The 27432-nt window shown below is 40.6% G+C and overlaps 1 protein-coding gene across 1 annotated transcript in view; it reads left to right on the forward strand.

Moving 5' to 3' along the window:
* The window catches only part of Cubn (cubilin), a 274311-nt gene extending 248901 nt beyond the window's left edge, over positions 1-25410 (forward strand). Inside the window, exons 61-67 of the mRNA XM_076831399.1 lie at positions 11892-12054; positions 12409-12614; positions 15947-16088; positions 17044-17225; positions 21520-21685; positions 23468-23703; positions 25132-25410. Coding sequence (XP_076687514.1) covers positions 11892-12054; positions 12409-12614; positions 15947-16088; positions 17044-17225; positions 21520-21685; positions 23468-23703; positions 25132-25239 — 1203 coding nt within the window. The 3' untranslated portion in view covers positions 25240-25410. The remainder of the gene's footprint in view (positions 1-11891; positions 12055-12408; positions 12615-15946; positions 16089-17043; positions 17226-21519; positions 21686-23467; positions 23704-25131) is intronic.
* Positions 25411-27432: the final 2022 nt, after the last annotated feature.

The following is a 27432-nucleotide window of genomic DNA, read 5'->3' on the forward strand; positions in this document are numbered from 1 at the left end:
TACAAAATAGGGCTGGGGATGTGGCTCAGTGGTTGAGTGTCCCTGAATTCAATCCCCAGTATCGCCCCCTCAAAAAAAAGTAAACCAAGAAATAAGGCACTTCAAATTAATTGAAATTTTTCCCTGAAGCCATAACACTTCAGCTTAAATAAATGATTCTGTAGTCAATTGGGCAGTTTAAATTGGATAATTGAAAGAAGCCACACCAAATCTACATCTATAGTCACATAAAGGCAACAGTTTTATTTGCAAAACTCTGGAAAGGAAAAATACTATCACTACTAACAACTTCTCCAAGATAAGGAAACTAGACAAATCCTAATTTATTTAGGTAAGCAAGACTTAAGTGGACATTTAAGGGTTCCTCTAGTTAGCCATTCCTTTTTGAAAAAGTTGAAATCTGTGTGTTAAAACATCATGATTCATGGAATGTCATGAGATTTGGCTCGTGGAAACCTAATCAGATGGCTAGAGATGTTGGCAATCTACAACCTGCTCACATAAATGGGTGAGCAAATTTTTACAGTCTAATTTATTGACCTGCATGGCTTTATCTTTGCCCCAACTCATTCCTTACACGTAGGCTCAATCTTTTCAGCACTTGGAATATTGGTTCAACACAAGCCAGGAAAATGACTGTGTAGTAATCAGAGTGTTACCCAACTATATTGTTTACTTTATTGTAAATACTGTTGACCAGTGGTCAATAAACAGTTTTATATTCTTTTTTTAAAAAGTAAAACAAGAGACTTCTCTGTTAATTTTTAAATGACTTTCTAGTTTTAAATTATTGTATGTATCAGGATATATAAATTCAGATTACTAGTGTTAAGTAGCATTAGTCAATATATATACTCTAAAGGGAAAATCAACATCAATGGCAAGATTTCTTTCCATGGTGATCTTAAGTCTGATTGGAAAATTAAGGGATGACATATGCAAATCTACCATGATCAGTTAGTTCAGGATAATAACCATCAAAGTGTTAATTAATGCATTAGGTACAGGCTTGGAATAAGATACAAGTTTAAGAGAAAGAGAAGGGGCTGAGGGCATAGCTCTGTGGTAGAGCACTTGCCCAGCATGTGCAAGGTCCTGGGTTCAAGCACTACAAAAAGAGAAACTTCATAGAGTGAGGAAAAACTTACTTGAGTCAAGAGAGAATTCTAGGCAAGGTGAACATTAAAAAATGGCATAAAATTGGAATGTGCATTTTATTTAAAGATGTATTTTATTTACAGAGCAAAAAGGCTGGCTTTATTGGAGCAGAATATTGCTAAAGTAACAAGAAATGAGATTGCTTAAAGTAGAGAAAACACAGATTACAAAGGTTCTTGGAAGTCAAACTAATGAATTTAAATTTTATGCAGCTGCAAACACAAACAGGTTGAAAGTTTTCCAATGAGTCAGCAATCTGATGAGAGCAGTTTTTAAGAAAGAGTAACTGGGAATAAGCATTCAGGGTGGATTGGAAGGAGAGGGGATTGGGAAGGCTCCTGGGAGAGAGAATTCACTCTTAGGTGAGAAGAGGGTGGAATCAGGTAGAGCAAGACAGGCGCAAGAAAAATTTATAAGTTCTAGGATTGTCTTACATTTTAAAGAAACCTGTTTTAAAATAAAGGGAAGGAAAAGTCATAGATGAAATACAAACATGAGTCCTTATTTTTTCACTGTGATAAGCACCATGACCAGGACACCAAAAAAAAAAAAAAAAAAAAAAAAAGAAGAAGAAGAAGAAGAAGAAGAAGTACTATTAAGAAGGTAAGAAGGGATTGGTGGTTTTGGTGACAGACATCTGGGATTGAAGTGTGTAGAGAATGAGACCAAGCTGCTATAAGGAGATAGCTCCATGAATAGAGGAAACAGCAATTAAGCATTCCTTAAATCAAAAGAAGCACTGGTTTCTTAGATAGTGTGGAACTGCTCTCAGTTTCCAGAAAAGGTACCCACTTGGAGGTGGCAGGAAAAGAAATAAATGAACTACAAAAGCAGGATGAAAATCAGGAATGGTGTAATGTCGCTGGAGTCAAGGGGAAGATTCTTTTCCAAAGGATGGTGATCCATGCAATGAAATTTACAAATTAGAGGCTAAGAAAGATTTGAAAAACAAACTCATTCCATTTCATGACAACTGTTTCAATAAAATATTGGGACAGTGGCCAGATTGAAGGGAATTCATGAAACTCTGGAGATAATAGGAATGCCAACTCTGGGTGAATTCTCCTTTTCTAAAATGAGACCAAAATGACCAGAATTGCCTGGAACTGATATTTAAGACTTCAAGAGTTCCCTTTGTTTTACTTAAAGGTACTAAGCTTTAGAACCCGACAGTATGGTGACTCAAACTCAATTTTGCTACCAAATTTCTTTATCTTCCTGGTTTCTTATCACTCCATTTATAAAAAACAAATAACATAATGATGTTTGCCTTGCATGGCTATTTTGAGCATGAAAATAATTCATATTAGAGGGTTCAGTGCTGTGCTTGACATAATTCATTAACAAATTGACTTCTCTTTTATCCCTTTGAGTAATTCTAGATAAGATAGAAGATATGGAATTTCCTTTTCTTAAAATATTACAAATAATCAGTTCACATATAAACTACAAATTTCAATTCATCTTGGATGTCCTTGGTATGGTCTGCTAGGAGGGGAGTTGGTTGAATTTGCTCTCAAGACGGTTTCTATCAGTGTGATTTGATATTGTCATATAACAGCTTGTAATTGTCAGAATTTCTTCAAGTCATTTAGAACAGAAACAGCAACATCAAAACCAGTAAGGTATTTTCTAACTTCATAATAAAATATATTTTTTTCCTAAAGATACTGTGTTTAAATCTATTCTTGTTTTCCTGTTTGGGATAGCAATTTACCTTAATTTATAGCTTTTCCTACTTCTGGTAACTGGCCAACAAAAAAAACAGCTTTGGAATATGAAATTGACAGGTGTCTATTAAAGAGATCTTCTGTGATAAATGGGATATTTGATTCCTTTTAGATTGTTTCTTAGATATTAAAGTCACAATTTAGAAAAGCTAGCCTAATTCAACTCTATAGGTAGATATACAAGCTAAATCATACCAGTTCCACTATTCATTCATAATTCTATAACTTGTTTTTGAAAGAGTTGACTCAGTGTAAGATACATAGTGGTACATAGCGAATTGTGTATTTCACTAAGCAATTGCTACTAACATCAACATCACATTCATTTCATGAGGTTATTTGGCAGCCATTGCCCCTGGCACTGGAGATGTGCAGAATTAAAGACTTAACTTGAGGAGTGAAAGCTCCCAGGAGCTGTCAGTCAAGTGGAGGAGACATGTGAGCAGATATATTATTCTGCCATGTGCCAAAAAATGCAGAATATGAACGATGTAGAAATGAATAGCGGAAGAGGATCCGTCCTGCTTCATTTGAGGTTTCAGGGAAGGTTTCCTCCATGGGACTCAGCGGGGTTTTATGAAATAAGTGGAATCTTCTCCCAGTTGTTACCCTCTGCAAAATTGGGAGGAATATCACAAAACTGTGACTCTTGCAGGAGGCTGGCTACCAAAATTAAGGAGAAAAGGAGGGGCTGGGTACTATAGAGTCTCATGCCAGCTTCTTGTCACCAAACCCCTGATGGGTTCAGATATTCCTGTGGTGTTCAGTGGTGTGGCAGCAGAGAGGGTGAGGACTGTGACCCTAACTGACTTTCTATGCAAAGAAAACAGGGATCCAGCAGAAAAGAGGTGGCTCCACCTAAAGTCCCCCAGCATGTCCTCAGCCTGATCAGTGCCACTGTTCATCTCCAATATTTTATAAGTCTTCCTTTTCCATCTGGAGGGAAAGTTGTCTATGCTAACTGTCCTGTGGGCTTCAGCCATGTGGCTTCTGAACACTAACTGCCAGTCACAGTTCCAGGTTATTGTTATAATGCCAGTTATAAACCCAGAAAACATCACACTTGTGTAAAACACTCCCGAGGGCCTGGTACCGACCTCACTGGGAACCTCTGTCTCAACCCCTGGCTTAACCATTTGGTCTGTGGTCAGCCACTGGAGGAGGCACTATCCATCTTTAAGGAGAGGATCAGCAGTTCACACAGACATCAGATTCATTACCATTCATTCACTCATTCATTCATTTAGTCACTCATTAATAAATGTTAATTTGAGATTATTTTATTCCAGATATTGCTCCAAGCACTGGAAAAGAGCATTAAGATTAAAATATATATATTTAATGCTATCTTAGAGGACCTTGAATATCCCGTAAAGGCCCATGTGTCAAAAGCTTGATCACCAGTGTGTGGCACTGTTGGAAGGTGGTGGAATCCTTGAGAGGTAGGGCTCAGTGGAAGGAACTTAGGTCGTTGGGGGCATGCCCCTGAGGCAGGGAGTGGGATGCCAGCCCCTTCCTGTCTCTTTCTTCATTTCTCTACCACCATGAGGGGAGCAGCCTTCTTTGCCTTGTTCTCCTGCCATGATGTTCTTCCTTGCTATAGGCTCAAAGCAACAAGGCTGAGAAACCTCAGACTGAAGTCTTTGAAACCAGAAGCCAAAATAAACTTTTCCTCCTTTTAAGTTGATTATCTCAGGTATGTTGTCGAGGGACAAAAAAAAAAACTAACACATACTATGAAAACACCTGTATTGGAGCTGGTTCTAATCGTTGCTTCCTTGTGGCTCTTCCTGAGATCACTAAGATTAGCACATTTTTTTCCCTCAGAAGGTTCTAAAGTAGATTGGAGTTCAGCCCCACACCTGAAAAAATGACTCTGTATTCTCTTCTCCGTGCCAAATTTACGCCCCAGTGTGTTGTCAAGCAGACCCTGTTAGAGGTTCTGCAGTAAGATGAAACAATCCATGAAGATACTCTAAGAAGCAACTTAGAAATATTCTACAAGACTATCAAAGTCCTCCTATTATTCAATATCCTGGGAGATAGTAAAGGATACCATCCTAAGAAAATTAATGTCTGGAGTTACTGCTACTTTTGAAAAATAATTAATTTCCAATTTTAAAGTCTGTTGTTCTTGGGCATTTAAAGTTTTCAGAAATTAAAAGCCCCAAATTTCCTTCCCATTTCTTCAACTTCACAAATTGATGGCCAGGTAAACTCTGGGCCCTTAAAGTAGCTGTCCTCAGAGACTGTCCTTCACTGAATTATTTGCTCAATTCCTTCTAGATATTAAGTAAAGTCTAATAATATTAAAGAGTTTAAAAGGTGAGAAAACACACCGTTTTTCTCAGCATTTACCCACATCCCCAAGACTTAGGACATAATTCAAGCTCCAGGTCTAAAGCAGTTATGCCAGCAAAGGTGGGCTCCCAGAAGACAGGGTGTAACTGCACGTGATCATCCAGGTCCTGGGGGCATCCTTTGTGTCCTCCCCAGTCTTGCACAGTGCACCCCTCCAGCACACTGTAGAGTTACTCTGCAAAAGTCCATAGTGGGAAAAATGGTGTCCTTAGAGGGTCGGGGAGGAGAGGCAGAATATCTTGGCTTTGACTGCAGAGGAGTCCAGGCACCCATATTGGTTGTCCAGAGGCCAACCAATGTCTATTTCAGTTCAGTTAGGGGAAGTCTTATTGTGGAAGAGAGTTAACAAATGCAACAGCAGCATAGGGCTAGGCTTGGACATAACTCCTTTCTATCCAGCCGTGGCTTCTCCCTCTCGGTTTCCTTCACATTTACAGTTATCTATCGAGAGCCTCAGTCAGATCTCAGTACTCTTACAGGGTGAGTTCTAAACTCCTTGGCTCAAAAGGTAGAGAACTTCATGGCCTTGTCCAGGGCACTTCCTCATTTCTCCTGTTCTCTCGCCTGAGCTTCCAGTCCCATCAAACACAGGTGCCATGTATCTCATACATCCAGGTCTTCAGCCTAGTGTTCCAGCTCGCTGGGAGGCCTGTTCCCTTTGTAGATCTGGAAGGTCTCTTCTTACTGTTAAGAGCCAACTTAAATGTCTATGTGAAGTCTTTCCTGACCCTGGCAACCCCAACACACTTCCATTCTTTATCCGTGTTTCCCTATATGATTTATACATGCTCCCTCCCTTCCTCTCTCTCTCTCTCTCTCTCTCTCTGTGTGTGTGTGTGTGTGTGTGTGTGCACTTGTGCACACAAGCATGTGTGGAGATGGGGAGAGAGAAGGAGAGAGAGATATACTTAATTTATGAACCTTTCCTTTCTCTGGTTTCTCTCTGCACCTTGAAGGTATAGAAACTGCTTTACACATTTGAAGTTTGGCACACAGAAGACTCATGCTTGCTAATAGGATTGTGATCATAAAGACAGAAATGATTGTAATGAAACCTTAACTTGTTTATGGGGGAAAAGCCTCTTACTTCAAACTTAGCAAATGTACTCTTCTGCAAAATGAGGGGTTTTAGATTATAGAACTCTTTGAGTCTCTCCTAGCTCTAAAAATGAGCTGAAATGTTTAAGTAGGAGAGACAGTGCCATCTAGTGTAAAACTTACTTTACTTTTTCTTTGGAAGTGACTAACCATCTCCATTTTATATAATCCTAGCATTTTAACATAACGTCAGTGGTCATGGCTGTTCTGAAGTTCTCTTAGGATTTTGATATCTGAAGCTCCCCAAACACAAATACTAATTTTAGAAATACAGTGAAAACTATTGAGAAGGGGAAAAAAATCCGATTTTGAGCAAGGTGTTTGCAAGAATCCAATCCCTCAGGTGTTGGCAGGAGGTCATGGTAGGTGGGATGGTTCTGGGTGCCAAAGACATCACAGCAAATAATCCAAAGTTCCCCCATCCGTGGGACTTACTTTTTTTTTTTTTTTGGTTGAGAAACCAGAAAAAGCAAATAAGAAGTAAGAAATAAGATGCATTTTGATTATAAGAAACAATGCAAGATGATGTTGGGGAAGGACAACATGGGGTAAGGTTGGCCACTCTGAAGTGATGACATTTAAATTGAGCAAGGAATCAAGAGCTGCAGAAAGAACTGCCAGTAATAACAGAAGCCGTGGGCAGGGTCCTCCTGGGATGGAGCACTTGCAGGAAGCAGTGCTCATGTGAGAGGAGGTCCCATATTAGGTGGGGGTTGCAGACCATGGTAAAGAGCAGGTATTCTACCAAAGGACTTAAAAACAGCATACTACAGGGACACAACCACATCAATGTTTATAGCAGCACAATTCACAATAGCTGAACTGTGGAACCAGCCATGCCCTTCAATAGATGAATGGATTAAAAAATGTGGCATATATATACAATGGAATATTACTCAGCAATAAAAGAGAATAAAATCATGGAATTTGTGGGTAAATGGATGGAGTTAGAGAAGATAATGCTAAGTGAAGTTAGCCAATCCAAAAAAAAAAAAAAAACAAATACTGAATGTTTTCTTTGATATAAGGAGGCTGATTCATAGGGGGATAGGGAGCAGGAGCATGGGAGGAATAGATGAACTCTAGATAGGGCAGAGGGGGTAGAAGGGGAAGGAAGGGGGCAGGGGGTTTTATTAATGATGGTGGAATGTGATGGTCATCATTATCCAAAGCACAAGTATGAAGACACGAATTGGTGTGAGTACACTATGTATACAACCAGAGATATGAAAAATCGTGCTCTATATATGTAATGCATTCTGCTGTCATATATAAATTTAAAAAAATTTAAAATATATAGATTTCAGGGAAAAGAATCAACCCAAATGTATGTACTGAAAAGCAAGAAAAAATAAATATCCAAAGATTTTGATAAAAAAAAAAAAAAGCAGGTATTCTACAGTAGGTGTCATGAGAATCCACTGGAGCATTTCAGGGAAAGCAGGAGCACAATCTAACTTAAGTTCGCAAATGCTCGGGCAGCTTGGTAGAGCGCACTGCAGATGCTCTGTGGAATTAGATCCACTAGAAGGATGTCCCGAAGGCAGAGGTGAAGGGTCTTGGTGACAGCCATGGGGATGAGGTGCTCTGAGATGTATTTTGAAGATGGAATGGAATGGATGTGGGACATGTGGGGACACAGACAGACAGAAGGAAAGAGAGCAAGGAGAGAGAGAGAGAGAGAGAGAGAGAGAGAGAGAGAGAGAGAGAATCAGGTATGGATGGAGTTTGGGGCTTGAGCCATTTATTGAGACACAGAAGATCTGGGGAGAACAGTTAGGAAGCAGGTGGTGCTGTGGTTTGAATGTGTCCCCCACGTTCTGTGTTAAAACTCGATCCTCAGATTCATTTGTTGCTGGTATTTGGTGATGGGTCTAGTGGGCCTTTGGGAGATGATCAGGGTTTGATGAGGTCGTGAGAGTGGGGAGTGGGGTCCCAGGAGGGGACTAATGGCTTTATAAAAAGAGAAAGGCCGCAGCTAGAGGCTCCCGCTCTCTCATCCTGTCACCATGCAGCAGCCGGGCCCTCACAGATGTCCCTTCATCTGGACTTTCCAGACTTCAGACTGTGAGAAATACATTTCTGTATGAGTCATCCAATCTGTGGTCTCCCGATATGGGGACACACAGCGGCCTAGAACAGGTGGGTGGTGGGAGAGAGACATCCAAGCACTTCTTCACTTAGTAGGTTTTCATGGAGTGCCTTTTCTGTGCCAGACATCCTCAAACTCTGGGCTCATAAGCCGTGAGCAGGACGGAGATCTGTGCTTCTGTGGAACTTGCATTCTTTTTAGAGGGGAAGATAATTAAATAAACAAGTATAGAGTTACGTAGAAGGTGATACTGGCTCTGAAGAAAGATCGGGCAGGAAAGGAGACAGGGGCTGTTCGGAGAGTTTACACAGGGAAACTCTTCCCAGGTCTGTGACATTTGAGTAAAGATCTGGAGGAATGTTGGAAAACAAACTATACGGATACAGTGGAAGAGGAATCCAGGCATAAAGAATAGTAAATGCCTTTATCAAATATAAGAAAGTGGTAGTTTTGTGGTTTGGTTTCTGTGTCCTCTATTCTGTACCATTGGTCCACCTGCCTGTGTTGGTACCAGTACCATGCTGTTTTTGTTACTATTGCTCTGTAGTACAGTTTGAAATCTGGTATCACTACACCTCCTGATTCACACTTCCTGCTTAGAATTGCTTTTGCTATTCTGGGTCCTTTGTTTTTCCATATGAATTTCATGATTGCTTTATCTATTTCTACAAGAAATGCCGTTGGGATTTTGATTGGCATTGCGTTGAACCTGCAGAGAACTTTGGGTAATATTGCCATTTTGATGATGTTGGTTCTGCCTATCCATGAACAGGGTACATTTTTCCATCTTCTAAGATCTTCTTCTATCTCTTTCTTTAGGAGTCTGTAGTTTTCATTGTATAAATCTTTCGCCTCTTTTGTTAGGTTGATTCCTAAGTATTTTATTTTTTTTGAGGATATTGTGAATGGGGTGGTTTTCCTCATTTCCATTTCAGAAGTTTTGTCGCTGATATACAGGAATGCCTTTGATTTATGCGTGTTGATTTTATATCCTGCCACTTTGCTGAATTCATTTATTAGTTCTAGTAGTTTCTTTGTAGACCCTTTTGGGTCTTCTAGGTATAGGATCATATCGTCCGCAAATAGTGATATTTTAAGTTCTTCTTTTCCTATTTTTATGCCTTTAATTTCTTTTGTCTGTCTAATTGCTCTGGCTAGTATTTCAAGGACTAAATTAAATAGAAGTGGTGAGAGGGCATCCCTGTCTTGTTCCAGATTTTAGCGGGAATGCCTTCAGTTTTTCTCCATTTAGAATGATGCTAGCCTGAGGTTTAGCATAGATAGCTTTTACAATGTTGAGGTAAGTTCCTGTTATCCCCAGTTTTTCTAGTGCTAAAAGCATGCAATGGAGGAAGGATAGCATCTTCAACAAATGGTGCTGGGAAAACTGGAAATCCATATGCAACAAAATGAAGCTGAACCCCTTTCTCTCGCCATGCACAAAAGTTAATTCAAAATGGATCAAGGAGCTAGATATCAAATCAGAGACTCTGCACCTGATAGAAGAGAAAGTTGGCTCCGATCTACATATTGTGGGGTCGGGCTCCAAATTCCTTAATAGGACGCCCGTAGCCCAAGAGTTAAATACAAGAATAAACAAATGGGACTTACTTAAACTAAAAAGTTTTTTCTCAGCAAGAGAAACAATAAGAGAGGTAAACAGGGAACCTACATCCTGGGAACAAATTGTTACTCCTCACACTTCAGATAGAGCCCTAATATCCAGAATATACAAAGAACTCAAAAAATTAAACAATAAGATAACAAACAACCCTATCAACAAATGGGCCAAGGACCTGAACAGACACTTCTCAGAGGAGGACATACAATCAATCAATAAGTATATGAAAAAATGCTCACATCTCTAGCAGTCAGAGAAATGCAAATCAAAACCACCCTAAGATACCATCTCACTCCAGTAAGATTGGCAGCCATTAAGAAGTCAAGTAACAATAAGTGCTGGCGAGGATGTGGGGAAAAGGGTACACTTGTACATTGCTGGTGGGACTGCAAATTGGTGCGGCCAATATGGAAAGCAGTATGGAGATTCCTAGGAAAGCTGGGAATGGAACCACCATTTGACCCAGCTATCGCCCTTCTCGGTCTATTCCCTGAGGACCTTAAAAGAGCATACTATAGGGATACTGCCACATCAATGATCATAGCAGCACAATTCCCAATAGCTAGACTTTGGAATCAACCTAGATGCCCTTCAGTAGATGAATGGATTAAAAAACTGTGGCATCTATACACAATGGAGTATTACGCAGCACTAAAAAACGACAAATTCATGGATTTTGCAGGGAAATGGATGGCATTAGAGCAGATAATGCTAAGTGAAGCTAGCCAATCCTTAAAAACCAAATGCCAAATGTCTGCTTTGATATAAAGAGAGCAAATAAGATCAGAACAGGGAAGAAGAGCATGAGGAAAAGATTAACATTAAACAGAGACGAGTGGGGTGGGAGAGAGGGAGAGAGAAGGGAAACTGTATGGAAATGGAAGGAGACCCTCATTGTTACACAAAATTACATATAAGAGTTTGTGAGGGGAAAGGGGGGGAAAACAAGGGAGAGAATTAAACAACAGCAGATGGGGTAGAGAGGGAAGATGAGAGGGGAGGGGAGGGGGGATAGTAGAGGATAGGAAAGGTAGCAGAATACAACAGTCATTAATATGGTATTATGTAAAAATGTGGATGTGTAACCGATGTGATTCTGCAACTTGTATTTGGGGTAAAAAATGGGAGTTCATAACCCACTTGAATCAAATGTATGGAAGATGATATGTCATGAGCTTTGTAATGTTTTGAACAACCAATAAAAAAAAAAAGAAAAAAAAAAGAATAGTAAATGCGTCAGCCACGAAGCGTGGCTGTGCCTGGGATGGTGAACAAAACAGAGACAGTAAGAACTGAGAGCTGTCAGGCTGGGAGGAGAGCAGATTCCGGGTTCTGTTAGGCTTGGAATGCCATTGTCACGGCCTTGGCTTTGTATTGAGAGAACAGGAAGCAATGAGGCAGCTCTTCAGCCGAGAGGTGACCTGGTCTGACTTCACTTTAACAGTAGCATCTGGCTGACATTTTGAAAACAGAGGAAAGAGTGGGGAGAGCAGAAAGAGGGAGCCCCATACAGAGGCTTCAGCAATGGTCCAGGCAAGACCACAGAGTGGCTTGGACCAGAGGTAAAGGTAGCCATGGATTTTATGACTCCAGTGACACATTATTTATTAAATCGTGTATGACTTTCCCAAAGATCAGACAAATGTTAGGCATTGCACCAAGTTTTTTTTTCTGAAAAGCGATCCCATCACAAGTCTGCTCCTGAATTAAGATGAGAACACCAACACACAGATCCTTAGTGGTGACCTGTGGTGACTTCATATACTATTTAGGGTAAAATGGGCAACTTCCCTGTGAATAATGGAGAACTGAGAACCTTCTTCCTTTCCAGCTCTATGATGGGGAGAGTGAAAACGACCCTTTGGCTGGAACGTTCTGTGGTTCCACCATACCTGCTCCTTTTATCTCTTCCGGTAACTTCCTCACAGTTCACTTTGTCAGTGACCTGACTCTAGAAAGAGAAGGATTTAATGCTACATATACCTTCGTGGACAGTGAGTAAATTGAGATTGTTTTTTAAATATAGGTTATGAAACGCATGTGTATTTATGTACTAAAAATAATGCATTCTTATTAAGTTTACACTCAGGTACTAAACATAATGTTAATTACTCTCTTGTTTGATTACTGAACTCATGTCATTCCCTCTGTCTTTAATTTGTAGTACAAATTTGCTAATCTTTAATCAAAAATGAATATCTCAAATTTTTTTTTTATCTCAAATTTTTAACAGAAAGATTTCCTATCTCTCCTTTGGGCCAGCAGACTAGGGAAGGCAGAATTTTAAAGACTGAGTGAGGAGACAAGAGTGAAATATCTCCTATGTTGTTTCTTTCCTCCCTCTTCAGTGCCATGTGGTGGAACATACAATGCAACTTGGACCCCACAAAATACTTCGTCACCCTCTTTATCAATCCAGAGTGTTCCATTGTCCACCTGTACTTGGGTCATTGAAGCCCCTCCCCACCAGCAGGTGAAGATAACTGTGTGGGCGCTTCAGCTACACTCGCAAGACTGTGCCCAGAACTACTTAGAGGTTCAGGACTTGCCAGAGGTAATGATTATGGGATGGATTACAGTTGCATCTAGTGACCTTGCCACTAGTATTTGCAAAACACTCGAAGCAATGAAGGCATGATTCAATAAATCCTCAAAGTTACTTTCAGCATGGTGTTTTGCAGCCAGATCCAAAGTTCAGGTGAAGAGGAACACTTGAACTTGGTTCTGTAGGTCAGGTACTTTTAAACATCCAGATGCCTAAGAATTACCTGGGCATCTTGTTCAAAAGGCGTACTGCCCAGGGCCCACCTCTGAGATGGATTCCTCCACATAGTACCTATGAATCTAAATTTCTGATGAACATCTCTGGTGTCCTGAACACCATGAGCCACACTTGGAGAAACCCTTCTAGTTAGCAGTATCTGTGTTTAGGATGGACAGAAGGAATTCACCCAGTACACAGGAAAATAAGCCAAGAAGCCATTTCATGCCATGCCCGTAGCACTGTATTCATGGCATTATGAGACAGAATAAAGAGATAGAGAGGAAAAAATAAATAAAAACCTCATTTGCTAAAAAAAAGGAAGGAAAAAAGAAGCTGAGTCTTACTTTCCCATGAGCAAGGCGTTATGGAGACAGTTGGGACGTAGAAGTGTGTTGTTAACAGATTAGCATATCATCATTACATAGCTAAGTAGTTGAAATACTGAGAGTAATGAGATTACCAAGGGGAATTGGTAACACGAGGGCTCAAGAACTGATGATGGATTCGAGGGAGAATATCTGGGGATACCTGAGCTGTCTTTGCTGTTTCGAGAGTGACTAACTTGTTCATTCCAAGGGGATTGTTCAAATCCCCTTGTGCTGGCAGAAGTAAAGTCCCATCTGTCACCTTCAGAATTTTCACAGTCATCCTCATTATAAGGCTGAGGTTTCCTAATTCTTACACTCCCCATCTTAGTGGGGAGCGAGTTTATCTGACTCTAATGTGAAGAGGTCCAAGATGTGCAGGCAGCTGAGTAGACACCAGATTTTTTGATTTTGTGCAAGTCTTAGACACTGAGATTTGTGCTGTGCTCCCATGGTGGCCAAGACAAGGGGTCATCATTATTTCATTTCTGATGGTTTCTGGACCAAATTCCTATTCCCCAGTGGGAGTCTCACCAGAAGGGCTTACACCTAAGTGAGATAGATCCTTTGGGTATAAAAGCTCTTTTGATTTCCCATTGCTTTATGAAGCTGAGTCAATGGGGGACAGAGAAGACCTCTCAACTAGGCACAAAAATGGCATGAACAGGGCACAAGGCAGTTATGGAACTTGTTGGCAGCTGGACTTGCCTCCAATAAGACCTTCTCATTCCTCATGACTAAAACACTCAGGGTCACTCCAGGTGAACTGGGCTACGTGAAATAATCACACAAGAGACAGAGATGCCTTTTTCTTTGGGTCCTGTGATGATTCCTCTGACATTAGGGGTCTGTGGAGAGAAAGAGAGAAAATGCTGGACCCTTTTTTGGGGGAGAAGCTATTCAAATGAGGCAAGGGGTCAGGTTTCAGGCAGTTGAGTCTAGCTTCATGATGTCTGCTGTCAGCAGGTTGACTGACACCTAGAAGGCCATGCCCAAAGGCAGAGCAAGAGAAGGGGACACACAAAGGGAGCTTCCATGGAACATTCTATCCCCCAAAAGGGCAAAGGGGTAGGATTACAAAGGAGCAGGGGCATGTAGCTCAACCCCAGGGTATGCCTGCTCAGAAGACTGGCCTTGCTATTGGAGTAGGGGAAAAGAACGAGTCACAAGTCATGGCACAATGGCGCCAGACTACAGTGATCTTTCAGATCCCCGGGGTGCATCAGGACTGGGAGGCATGGTTACTCAATGTGGCTCCCCACAATACCCAATATTTGTCGCAACTGAATAATGTCCTTCAATTGAATGAATAAGGAAACTATAGGGAATTTCCTCCTAGGTAGGTAGAGAGGAAGGATTCAAAAAAAAAAAAAAAGGATGGTGATGGGCTGGGAGAAATTGGAACTCCAAGCTCTCCAAGAAATAGAGGAGAGAGAAGCCCTAATTGGAAAATCTTCCAAAGGGTTCTATGGTGGGGACATAAGAGAAGATAGAAGGTATGCTGCTGGCCTTGGGGCAGGCAACCACAGAGAGTGGACATGAACATCACTGGTTAAGAAGTTCAAAGTGGGATTTGTTTGATGAACTGTCTGTAAAATCACCCAAACCTTTATGAGTTCAGAAAGGAACTGGGGTGCAGAAAATTACTTGTGATAAGATACCATAAATCTTTAATAAATGAAGGGAATTAACCAGGAGGAAAGTAAATAAAAATGATGAAAAGGGTCGGAGAGTCTCTTTGGCCACATGTAGAGACTTTCTAAAGAGGACCTGAGGTGAGGACAGATGCTGCAGTGAGGAACACGGAGAAATGCTTCCCCACCCCTCTCCTCCACTTTTATTCAATGAATTGTGGCGAATAGAAAAGGAATGACCTCCCCTAGGAGGCTGCTGGAAACCCAGGTTTCACTTAAGACCACAAAATGGAAAGGGGAGAGATGTAGATGGCGGGGATGGGGGAGGGGTGTGGAAGGGTGTTACAGCCGAAGTTCAGAAGAGACAGCAGGCAAAGCTAGGAAAGGACCCGTAGCAGCAGGCGGTGGGATGGGGGTGGCCATAGAAGCCCAGATCAGTAACAGGAGTCTGCAAGCTGGGGTGGAGCATGCACCTTCAGTAGGTGCCCGAGAACTGCAGGTGTTAGAAAGGTACTTATCGCTGGGAGGCTGCCAGCATCCTGACTTTGGTACAAGTCGGTTTTGTGCAAAAGGGATAGGTGTTTGACTGCATTTACTCCATGCTTTTGAAAGGGAATGTGGGTTGCCCAAGTCTTATAAAAGGAACAGTGACCTCATGACAGGCACTGGCTACCTTGGGGGAGTCAGTATTGCCAAAAGGCCTGCTTAGGTTTGCTGTGAGGAGCAAGGACTGGATCCGGGGAAGGGTCTCAGTCTTATGAGCCCAGGATAATGGGAAAGGCTTGAATAGGAGACCTGCAGTGAGCTCAGACACTGGTCTCTGCTCAGAACAAGGACACAGGCCTCAGCGGTGACATAACCTGGGAAGGGAACAGTCTTGATTTCTGCAGGGAAGTGTCTGTTCATGGTTTCAGTAGACACTTGGCCCCCATCTCCCATCTTTCCAGGAAGGTGGGCATTTGTCAAGTCCAAGTTAATGGTAAGTCTGGCTGCAGAGTGCTTCAGAGACTAGAGCTGGGTTCCATGGCTGGATATGTAAGCCATGCTTTTACAGCAGAGTTTCTGGTACAGCTGTCCTCTCCTGGAACTGAATCTAACGTGATGTGGCTTCCATTCGTTTCAGGGTGATGGAAGAGTCCATTTCTGTGGCAGAAACATTTCAGCTCTGCCCGAGTTTTATTCCTCCACAAGCACTGCCATGGTGGTTTTCAAATCTCAAGTTTTAAACAGCAACTCTAGAGTGAGTTTCACCTATCAGATTGCAGGTGAGCCCTGGAGCTTCCATCTTTTCTCAGGAAATATGGCCATGGGTACAACGACCACTAGAATTCAGGGTAACCCAAGCCCACAGGAGGTAAGACTCTTAACTAGAATCCAGGCCCAATTTAGCAAATTACTAAAGCTAGTTCCTGGTAACATAAGATGAATACAACACTAATTGAAAGATAGTACAATATAGTAATTGAAAAATAGACCAGTTATTGTATTACTTATCCACTGACAGCATACAGGAGTCACCACATATTTTCACAAAAGCTTTATCCACATGAAATCCCTTGTCATATAATTCACCTATTCAAAGTTTACAGTCCAGTGAGTTTCAGTAGAGGTTCACAAAGTAGGGCATTGCTGTATCTTAGGAAGTGATTTTATAAAAACTTGAAAAGGATTACCAGTTACTATCAATGAGAAGCTTATTTTCAGAGACCACTTTATTATTTTGAACCTGATTAAAAGCTGCCTTTGAATCAAACAAACAACAAAAATGGGTATTATTTTTTACTAAAAGGAACAATGATTTACTGTTCTAGCATAACAATTAAGTCATCAAAGGATTTAAAGGGAAATCTCTGCCTGATAGGTAGAACCTTTCAGTCCAAAAAAGGGTTCAAGTGACAGCCACCAATATCTCACTGTGATCAGAAAAGTTCAAGGGACACTAGGATACCCTTTAAAGAAAGCCCTCATATTTTATACCTGCATGGAGGTGTTTGTGTTAAGAAGCCTCTGTACACATCTGTCGGGTACGTGATTCATGTCACCTCTCAGGTCTCAATTATCTCAAAGATAAATGAAGAGACTGGATTAGTTTCCCCTAAAGTTTGTTCAGATTTAATGGTCTTTTAAAATTATTTCTGTCAAGTTGAAAGAACACTAAGTATTTGGGTGCATGCATTTTTTTTCTGAGATCTTTTTTTTTTTTTCCTCTCTCTCTCTAAGACTGCAACAGACAATACAACAGAGCATTTGGCAATCTGAAGAGTCCTGGATGGCCTGAAAATTATAATGATAACCTGGATTGCACTATTATTCTCACAGCCCCACAGAATCATGCCATTTCCCTCTTTTTTCATTCGTTTGACATTGAGGACTCAAGCAACTGTGCACATGATTTCTTGGAGGTAACATGCATTGGGGTGTCATTTGAACAATTATTTAAAAAGATGCTGCTCATCCTTATATGCCCCTTGTTCATTTCACTAATTATCCATGTGTCTTTCAGTCCATAAACATTTACTGAGCACCTTCCGTTCCTAGCACTGGACTTAAAACAAGAAGGGAAACATGTTCAGAACCCTTCAGAGGCATGATCTAAAGGGAAAGATAGGTGGTGTTTTAAGACAAAAGACCTGATGAGAGCAACACAGAGGAGGGAAAGTTTATTTGGGGATCATGGTTTCAGAAGTCTTAGTCCATAGATGGCTGACTCCATATGTCTGTGCCCAAGGTAAGGCAGAACATATGGTGGGAGGGTATGGAGGAGGAAGCAGCTCAGGACATGGCAATCAGGAAGCAGAGAGAGAGAGAGAGAGAGAGAGAGAGAGAGAGAGAGAGAGAGAGAGAGAGAGCTCTGTTCACTAGGGACAAAATACAAACTCTGAGGCATGGCCCCAGTGATCTACCTTCTCCAGCCACATCCTAACTGCCTATATTTACCACTCAGTATTAGTGGATTCATGCAATGATTAGGTCAAGTCTCTCATAACCCAATCATTTCACCTCTAAACTTTCTTACGTTGTCTCACTCATATCTAAACCAAAAAAGATGCTGAGAATCAATTACAACACCATGAAAAGACTAAGTCCGTCACAGTAAGGGCACCTAACTCTGGAGACAGAGTCGGTCTCTTTAAGGAGGTTACATATGAATTCCTACCTGAAGGACAAGAGGGAGGTCCAAGCAAAAGATAGTGAAGTGATCTTGGAGGTGGAGGATGGCACTGACTTCAGAAGGGCCATCCGAAGATAAAAATGGAATGAGTAACAGTAAATAGTTTCCTGATTTCCCTGATGACTACAGTATGTTTGGGGTGTCTGCACTATTTCTTGAATGAGTGTGTTCTACGGGTGCAGGAAATATGCTGTTCCTTCCTCTGCCACCACCACCAGAGAGAGCTAATTTGGTTGGAGGGGGTCTTTGCCGTGTGCTTCTCTTCAACCCTGCATCAAAGCACACTGAGAAAGAGCAGAGCTATGCTCATCATGTGGCTGCACCTCTGGGATTGTCTAGTGCCACTAGAATGGCTCCTGGGAGTCTGGTCTGCTCTACCTCACCTGCATTGCTTATGTGCAAATTGATATCATCACATCATTGTTCAGGGATTTTTTTTCTAGGGAGATTTTCCAAATGAGCTTGGCATCCCTGTTCAGCCAATTTTGAATCTAAACCTCAGCAGAGGCTGTCTAAATTGGCCTTGTTGCACATGCACAAGAAGCTTCAGAAAGACTTGAAAATGTCTATTTGCCCTCCTCTATATCTGATATGGAGTTTTATTTTTATTTCTTTTTCTACTGCTTTTTTTCCCCTTTGTTCTGGGAATTGAACCCACAGGTGCTTTTATCACTTAGCTATATTCCCAGCCTACTTTTTTTTGTTATTTTTTATATTTTATTTTGAGACAGGGTCTTGCTAAGTTGCTTAGGGCCTTGCCAAGTTGCTGAGGCTGGTCTTGAACTTATGATCCTCTTGCCTCAGCCTCCCAAGTCGCTAGGACTACAGGCATGTGCCACTGTGCCCAGCTCTTCCCACTGTTTCTTCTTGATCAGGACTTTTAAAAAATAATTATTATTATTCTGGTTGTACCTATGTAGTGTGATATATAGTGGGGTGGATTGTGATAATTTGATACATGTATATAATGTGTATATAATGTGTAATGAGCAGATTAGGATAGTTAGCATTTCCATCTTTGAAATAGTCCAAAATTATTTGACCTGTACAAGATACACAAGTTAAACAGGGTATACAACTTCTTTTGCAATCGTTTTCTTTTCTTCTGTTTTCAGCTATTTCTTGGTAACTATGGCCTTTTCTCCCTACCAAAGGCTGCTTCTGCTTTCTAGTACCAACAGCCTGCCCCCCTTCCTCTCATCCACCTCCATTCTCAGCTGTCTTGGCCTCTGGTGCTGCTGCTGATTCTTCCAGCCAGTCTGCAATGCCTGGCTTGGTACAAAGTTGGTGTCCCGGCTGGCCTGCAGTCAGCTTCTACATGACTCCTGGTGAGGCGTTCAACTACCCTGAAAAGCTCTCCCTTCTGGAACTAATAGAAATGCCTTGCTAATCAGTATCCTTAACCCATAGTGCAGTGAATTTCCAGAAGCAGCTCAGGCCTTCCTCATGGGGAATATTCGCTGTGACCAGAAATAGGGAAAAGGCAGATTTAACTGGGAGGAAACAGAGAAATACAGTATTGTTGGTGCCAGTCAGGATATTAAACTCAGACCGGTACACCTTAGTCACCAGGGAAATCCAAATATTTATATGAAGTATAAAGTGGAAACCAGGGGAGGAGTAGGATAGGAAGAAAGGCTCAAATAATCCTGTCAGGTCAGAGTCTCTGTGCAGCTCTTCTTAATTCCCCTCAAATCTGAGTGGACTGTTACTGAAAATTCAGCTTTTGCCATTTGCCTGCTGGATGCTGGGAAGTAAAGGTCTGCTTTCCAACATTGGAGGGTGAGAACTGTGCCCCCCACATGGTCCTTTCTGTTTCATAGAAGGATCTGAAATTTACTGTCCAATAAGCCAAGAGAGGACATCAGCCTGTAAAATGTAGCAGAGTCTGGTTTTCAGAGGGAAGGCCATGGGCGCGGCCTCGTGGAGCCCCACCGGAAGCCTTTGCATTCCACTCTCAGGAACCCTAGTGGGAACAGCAGGCTCTTTCTGAGGACTCTGATTGTGTCACTCCTCCTTTCAGTGTCCTCTAAGGCCCCAGAGATGCCTTCTACTCTTAGTTCATCTCATTCCTCTATGAAGAGAAAAGTCACTATGACACGTTGTTAGCAGTTTCAGTGGGAATTCATGTCTCACTTTTCCTTACAGAGCAATGGCATTTTAAAAGAGGACCCAGAGGGAAAGAGACCCAGACTCTAGAGTTTAGTGGTAGAAGGTCAGGACCTCCAGCATTCTTAAATATGGTAGCTGCCTTCTCTATGGCTGCTCAGTCAAGGCCAAAGCCACCTCGTTTAAACATTTGGCAAAGTCGTCTAACAACAAGCCCTGGACAACATTATTCTTTCCCTTTAATTACTACATAGGCAGGAATAAAACCAAATCAACCCAGCCTAACAGACCAGCACTGCACCTTAAGAAAAACCACGACTTAAGGAAAACATCAGTTAATCAGATTTTCCAGTAAATGGACTGGAGGAACTTCTCAGATTTTGAGTCATGAATCAGTGAACTCGGACTTTATCCGCATGGATCTGGTTCCACCTATACATTGCCTGTATGACTCTCCCTGAAGACTCCCCAAGTACTCCTCAGAGTGGGCCTGGTTGGCAGTGCTCAGTAGGAACCCAGCTGGAGGACAAAATGTGGTTGCATTCACAGGGAGGTAATCTATCCTGCCACCCAAAGCCCAATGACTCACTTCCTGTTTTTATGTCTTCTCCAGGCTGTGAGCTGAAAAGGAAAGCTACTCAGCCTTGGAATTTGTTTTTAAAATATATTTAACAATGGTCAGAAGTGTCATAGATTTTTTGAGTCGTGTCCTTTTCCCATACAGAAATTGCTTTTGCTCTGAACTTTATTACACTTTGTATGTTGCGTTTTTTTTTTCATAGTTTCTTTTCTGCTGAGTAGTTTTCAATGGAACACACACACACACACACACACACACACCATACACAGTACAATATCGTAGTTGACTGGAAGCAGAGCAGGCAGTGTTGCTCCCATACACATCTTTTTTTTTTTTTTTTTTTTTTTTTAAATTCACTTTAATTATATTCTTCAAAATGTCTCTTGAAAAGCCAAGGCCATAGGATCATAGCATCAACTAGTATATAAAAATGGGCCCGGGTGTTTTAATTGTTGTAGGTGACTGGGTGTTTCTGAATCCAAATGAAAATGGTTTTTGATCTGAAAATTAAACACTTCTTTTTGCAAGTAAAGGTGACTTCTGCATGTATTTGTCAGAGAACTCTTACTATTTTTTAAGGGTTTTGTTTATTGAGGAGGGAGTGTTGCTTTGTTGCCCAGCTGGACTCCCAACTCCTGGTCCATTTGAATACAGGGCCTTGGGCTTGCTGGGCAAGTGCTGAGCCCCACCCCCAGCCTCCCTTCATTCTTAAGTACATAAAAACTTAAAGCTTTTTCTTTTAAGTCATCCTTCTCATTGTTTAATGTCTTAATGTATGCAATAATAAATTGGAGAAGAAAGTATAATGTAAATATAATAATTAATGTTTTTAAAGGTAAGAAATGGAAGTAGTAGCAGTTCACCACTACTTGGCAAGTATTGTGGAACTCTGCAGCCAAACCCCATCTTCTCTCAAAACAATGAACTGTATCTACGATTTAAGAGCAATACTATAATTTCCAGTCATGGATATGAAATCATCTGGGCCTCATCACCCTCTGGTAAGACATCTGCCCTTTTGGGAGCAAAGCAGTGTACATAAAGCTAACATAAGGTGTCTAATAGAAAAGCACAATTAAAGTGACCTCCTCTTTTTAGCTATCTATGTATTTCATGATTTCCTGTTAAAAACAGAAATTGGTAACAGTTGAGATATTTAAAAATTCTATACTTATTCATTATTTCTATGTAAAAGAATATGTATTTATATATAAAGAATATAGAAGGTCTGAAATTTTTTTAATTTCTACATAAATTCTGTTTTGTCAGAATTTTTGCTTTTGGTTTGGTCATCACAATGTCCTCTGAGAAGTCAAACGAAAAAGCCAAATGGCTTTCACATTCCCGAGCACATGTGAGCAGCTGTGCTCTTCACAGTCCCTGAGGCTTCCTGGCTGTCCTGTAGTTAATTGCTTTTTTCAGGGTAGTAAGTATCTTCTTGTATTTTTGGTTGGCTGGTTATTAAACAACCGAAGGAAATTTAAGTCATGTCAATAGGGGTAACTCAAAAGCGGAGAAACATCTTTGTGAAATGTCCTGAAGTGTCTGGAAAACCTTCAAAATAAAAATGATAGAAAGAGCCAGGCACGGTGGTACATGCCTGCAATCTCAATAGGTCAGGAAGCTGAGGCAGGAGGATCTGAGTTCAAAGCCACCCTCAGCAAAAATGTGGTTGAGACCCTGTCTCTTAATAAAATACAAAATAGGACTTCAGATGTGGCCCAGTGGTCAACGACCCCTGAGTTCAGTCCCTGGTATCTCCCCTATCCTTCCCCACCACCGGAAAGATGGAAAGACTTATTTTAAATATGCTGAGGGGTAAGAATAGGGTTCCATCAAGACAATCATGGAAAATGAAAGCTTTGCAACTTAAGGAGGTTTAAAGACTATCTCCAAAGCCTAATTTTATAGATGAGGACAGAAAATGCTAAGATTAATGCATTGCCCCAAATGCACAGATAGACTGTGGCGAAGAGGGACGGATGCCAGCCCAGGTGCTTTTTGATTATGCCAGGCCATTTCTTCTGGACCCCCTTGGCTGTCCAGCCTAACTAGTGACAACTCTGCTATACAAACAAACAAATCAAATGAATCAACACCTGTACCTACGGAGCTTTGACTTTAAGTATGTCAATCTCAAAACTATCAGTTATTATCTTGGCAAAAAAAAAAAAATCACTTTTATTGTTAAGTGATTCATATCAAAAGCTACAATCACACAGTCTGTGTTCAGCCCATAATTTTCCTTTTTTGTATTTCTTTTTTTTCCTCCATTAGTCAATTTTGAACTGGCACCTTATCATGGTACATGATAGTGGGGTTTGTTGTTACATGTTTGTACACACCAACAATAGAACATTATAATTTGGTCAGTTTCATTCTCTTGTACCTCCCCTTCAGAATTTGACCTTGAATTTGACTTCAATGTCATTATCTTCAACTCCGTGCATTGGGAGTGCACCATCAAAAGCACACAAGTGACTTCATTCTGTCTTACAGTTATTCTGCCACATCACTTGTTTTTCCACGTTGTCCCTAACTTACTTTTTTCAAAGAATAGTGTTGGAGGAAGATGCACCTGGGTCATGGTATGCAGGGAGAGGAATATTTGTTGGGGATGGGAGAGGTGGAAGTGGCAGGGGGAAAGAAGCAGCCCACAGAAGAAGGAGGTTTGGCCATCTACTGTTCTTGCAGAATCTCAACCCCTTAAGAAAATACACATGCATGAAAGCTGACTGGTTCTGAATTGGTGAATCAAACTTTCTGTTGCGCTTTGGTTGCAGGCTGTGGTGGGACTCTTTATGGAGACAGTGGCTCCTTTACCAGCCCTGGCTATCCCAGCACGTACCCAAACAACACTCACTGCGAATGGACCCTCGTTGCTCCTGCTGGAAGACCTGTCACCGTCAGATTTTACTTTATCAGCATTGATGACCCAGGAGACTGCATCCAGAACTATCTCATACTCTATAATGGGCCGAATACCACTTCTCCATCCTCTGGACCGTATTGTGGAGCAGTGAGTACAGCAAACACTTTTAGATCCCCACTTGTTATTTTAAAATCATGATGGTAACTCAGTATAGACTCTTAGGGCAGACACATGCAAAGAACAAAGCCACAGCCTTAGCAAATTTGGTACTGTACAGTTTTCTGATTTCTATTGTGGGGGCACCAGTGCCATCTAGTGGGCACTGTGCTACAGTACTCTTAATAATTACCAAACCAGACTGCATCAGAATCATTTGTGAAATTACTTCCAGTTCCCACACATATCTGTTAACTTTTTAAAAGCTCCCAGCGTGATTTTGATGCCCTTTCAGAGTTTAATACTTATGTTTGTTTCTAAATATATAGAAATATGGAAAATTTGGATATCTGGCTCCATTTCATCTACTACTTGCTGAAAATTTCAGGAATTCTTTGAAGAAATGAACTAATAATAGTTTATTTTCATAAAGTTAACTCTATGAAGTTAGCTCGCTAAACTATAATATTGTGAGAATATGCCTTTAATACCCTCTCTTTTAAAAAAGTAGCTACTTAAAGAGCTGTCAAGTGCAATGTGGCTCCTGATGAGCCTTCTGCGTGTTTCATGTTTTGATAGAATGCCATTGTTCATGGGAAAACCTGTATTACTCACAGCAGCAGGGTCTATCTAGAAAATACAGGAATACAAGGAAACTCAAAGAAGTGTATAAAACTTCTGTTAATTGACCATATTAGTTTGTCAGCGTAGAATAAGAAGTCAAACCTTTTGCTTCCTGTATTTGCTTAGGTAAATCTTTATCAAAATTTAGGAGCAGATTAAAATGGAAGTAAGAGGTGGTTGTGCATAAGAATAAATGATATTGCACATACTTTGATATATCTCTTAGGAAGCAAAATATCTCTCCTGCACTCACTTGAATAATTTGCTATCTTGGGAATAAATCTTAGGTAAGCCCAGTAATGTAAACCTTGTGAAAGAAAGGCTTTTTGTCTATTTTGCTCATGTTTTAAGATCCTCGATGCTAAAAAAAAAAATACCCATGTATTAATGGTATCTTATAAATATTTGCCCTATGAATGATTAAGACATCAGATAAAAACGAATCTTACCTCTTGCCCCCAAGCATTTCATAGATAATATGAAAGTCAATTCCAAAAGGAAACAATAGATGTTGAGGATGAAAATAGTCTATTTTACTCATATGATCATATTAGTTACCCCAAAGTAACCCAGATGCTCATTTCTCCTCAACTTTTCACCCCAGGCAATATTCTTTTGTAAAGAATCTACATTAATTCTGGGCAAGATGACTTCTAGAAGTAAATACAGGTTCACTGTTAATTCTTAAAACTTCTTGACATAATAATTTTGTAAACTATACTAACATTTCTAAAATAATATCCAAATTTTTTAAAATGGTAACTTTTACTTTTCATTTTTTCCTTTCAATTTTAGGACACTAACATTGCTCCCTTTGCGGCTTCCTCAAATCAAGTCTTCATAAAATTCCATGCTGAGTATGCAGTGTATCCATCGGCGTTCCGGTTAACGTGGGACAGCTGATGGGGCATGGGTTTCCTCTGTCCTTTGGCTCTGCTGCAGGGAGCTTCTGACATCACACTGGACAGAACTATGCCATCCTGGACTCCTGCCCATGCCACTGATCATAAGTTGAACTTTTATGGTTTTCACCAAAGAATGTGTGGAATTGCTATTTGTATATTAGTATTCTTTTTTTTTAATGTAAAATAATGACTTCTTGAGTTTTGGCTGTGCACACCTTTTAATTTTTGAGCTGAAATTTTTTAAAAATCTTTAAAAGGTTAAAAATTACTATGTAAATTAAAAAATTAAGATACAATGAAAGTATGATTTTCACTGTGTATGTCAAATTAGGGGTAATAAACATTATTGATTGTACAGCAATTATGCTCCATTAATTTTTAACTCATTAAAATGTATTCTTTCAGTATGGCTTGATATAGAAAAGTTTGCTGTGACCTCTGAATTCTTTCAATTTCTCTCTTATTTGCCTCAAGCTTCTGTTTTTTCCTGGCTTTGCTGAGCATATTCCCCCTCTACTCCCAGGACCCTGTTCTACCTTGGCTATTGAATTTCTCTGTGCATTCTTCACTCTCTATTATCTATTATCCACTACTCCACATTCCTAGAACATTCCCTTTTTCTTTCCTTGTGTGTGAGGTCTTTCTTCCAGACTTCCTTTTTAAAAAATTTTTACTTTGGTGGGATGGACCAGGGATTGAACTAAGGGACACTCAAACACTGAGCCACATCCCCAGCCCTATTTTGTATTTTATTTGGAGACAGGGTCTCACTGAGTAGCTTAGCACCTTGCTTTTGCTGAGGCTGGCTTTGAACTCGTGATCTTCCTGCCTCTGCTGCTGGGATGCGCCACGCTTCTTTTTTTTTTTTTTTTATTGGTTGTTCAAAACATTACAAAGCTCATGACATATCATCTTTCATACATTTGATTCAAGTGAGTTATGAACTCCCATTTTTACCCCAAATACAAATTGCAGAATCACATCAGTTACACATTCACATTTTTACATAATGCCATATTTGTGACTGTTGTATTCTGCTGCCTTTCCTATCCCCTACTATCCCCCTCCCCTCCCCTCCCATCTTCCCTCTCTACCTCATCTGTTGTTGTTCAGTTCTCTCCCTTGTTTCCCCCCCCCTTTCCCCTCACAACCTCTTATATGTGATTTCGTATAACATTGAGGGTTTCCTTCTGTTTCCAAGCAATTTCCCTTCTCTCTCCCTTTCCCTCCCACCACTCGTCTCTGTTTAATGTTAATCTTTTCCTCATGCTCTTCCTCCCTGCTCAGTTCTTAGTTGCTCTCCTTAAATCAAAGAAGACATTTGGCATTTGTTTTTTAAGGATTGCGCCACACTTCTTTATGCTAAAGATGTTTTGCTTTTTCTTTAAATATCTATCCACTGTTTACAATTCAGCTCAACACTATGACCTGCTTGGAGCCTCCCAAATCCCACTAGTAGAAATTATTATTTCTTCTCCTCCTCCTTTTCCTTCTTCTTCTTCTGTGTTTTCATAGCAATTTTTGTAATCAAATACAATATTTGCTACATTGCAGGGCTGGTGGACTGGGGATTGAACCCAGGGCCTTCTTGCTAAATATGTACTCTACCACTGACCTACACCCTATCCCACATTTTTTTTCTTCATCGTTATTAGTTGTATTTAGTCTTCCCTTCTTAAGTTGTGTGTTTTTGAAGGCAGTTCTTGAGTGTCTCCACAATTGTTTAACATTGGATTTCCTCCTGACAGATAACTGTCACTGTGATCCTGCTCTGTCCACTCCTTCTTTTGCCAAATGAAGAAAGATCATCAGGAGGATGGGTTAATCCTGCCTCTGGAACAACCCAGTGACCATTAGAAGCTAGAAGATGGTTTGCGACTACACAGGGCCAGGCTTAAATTGTACTAAAAACAGATGCCAAGAAGGAAAACCATGATGACACCAGCCAGGCTCAGTAGTCTCCAGAGCTGCTGAAGTCCCTAGAGAGTCATTTATTCTTAAAATAAATTACCGAGCTAAAAAATAGGTACCAATGAAAATTAATGTTCTAAATTAATGTTAATTAATGAAAATTAATGTTTTTGACATTGATCCCCCCAAAGCAATGTACTGTTGATATTAATTTTTTTCAAAAATTATAAAACTTAATCTCTATCATAATTCGTTTATGTCTTTAAAATTTTCTATTCTT

The sequence above is a fragment of the Callospermophilus lateralis genome, chromosome 13, assembly GCF_048772815.1.
Source record: "Callospermophilus lateralis isolate mCalLat2 chromosome 13, mCalLat2.hap1, whole genome shotgun sequence".
In the NCBI taxonomy this organism is placed as follows: Eukaryota; Metazoa; Chordata; class Mammalia; order Rodentia; family Sciuridae; genus Callospermophilus; species Callospermophilus lateralis.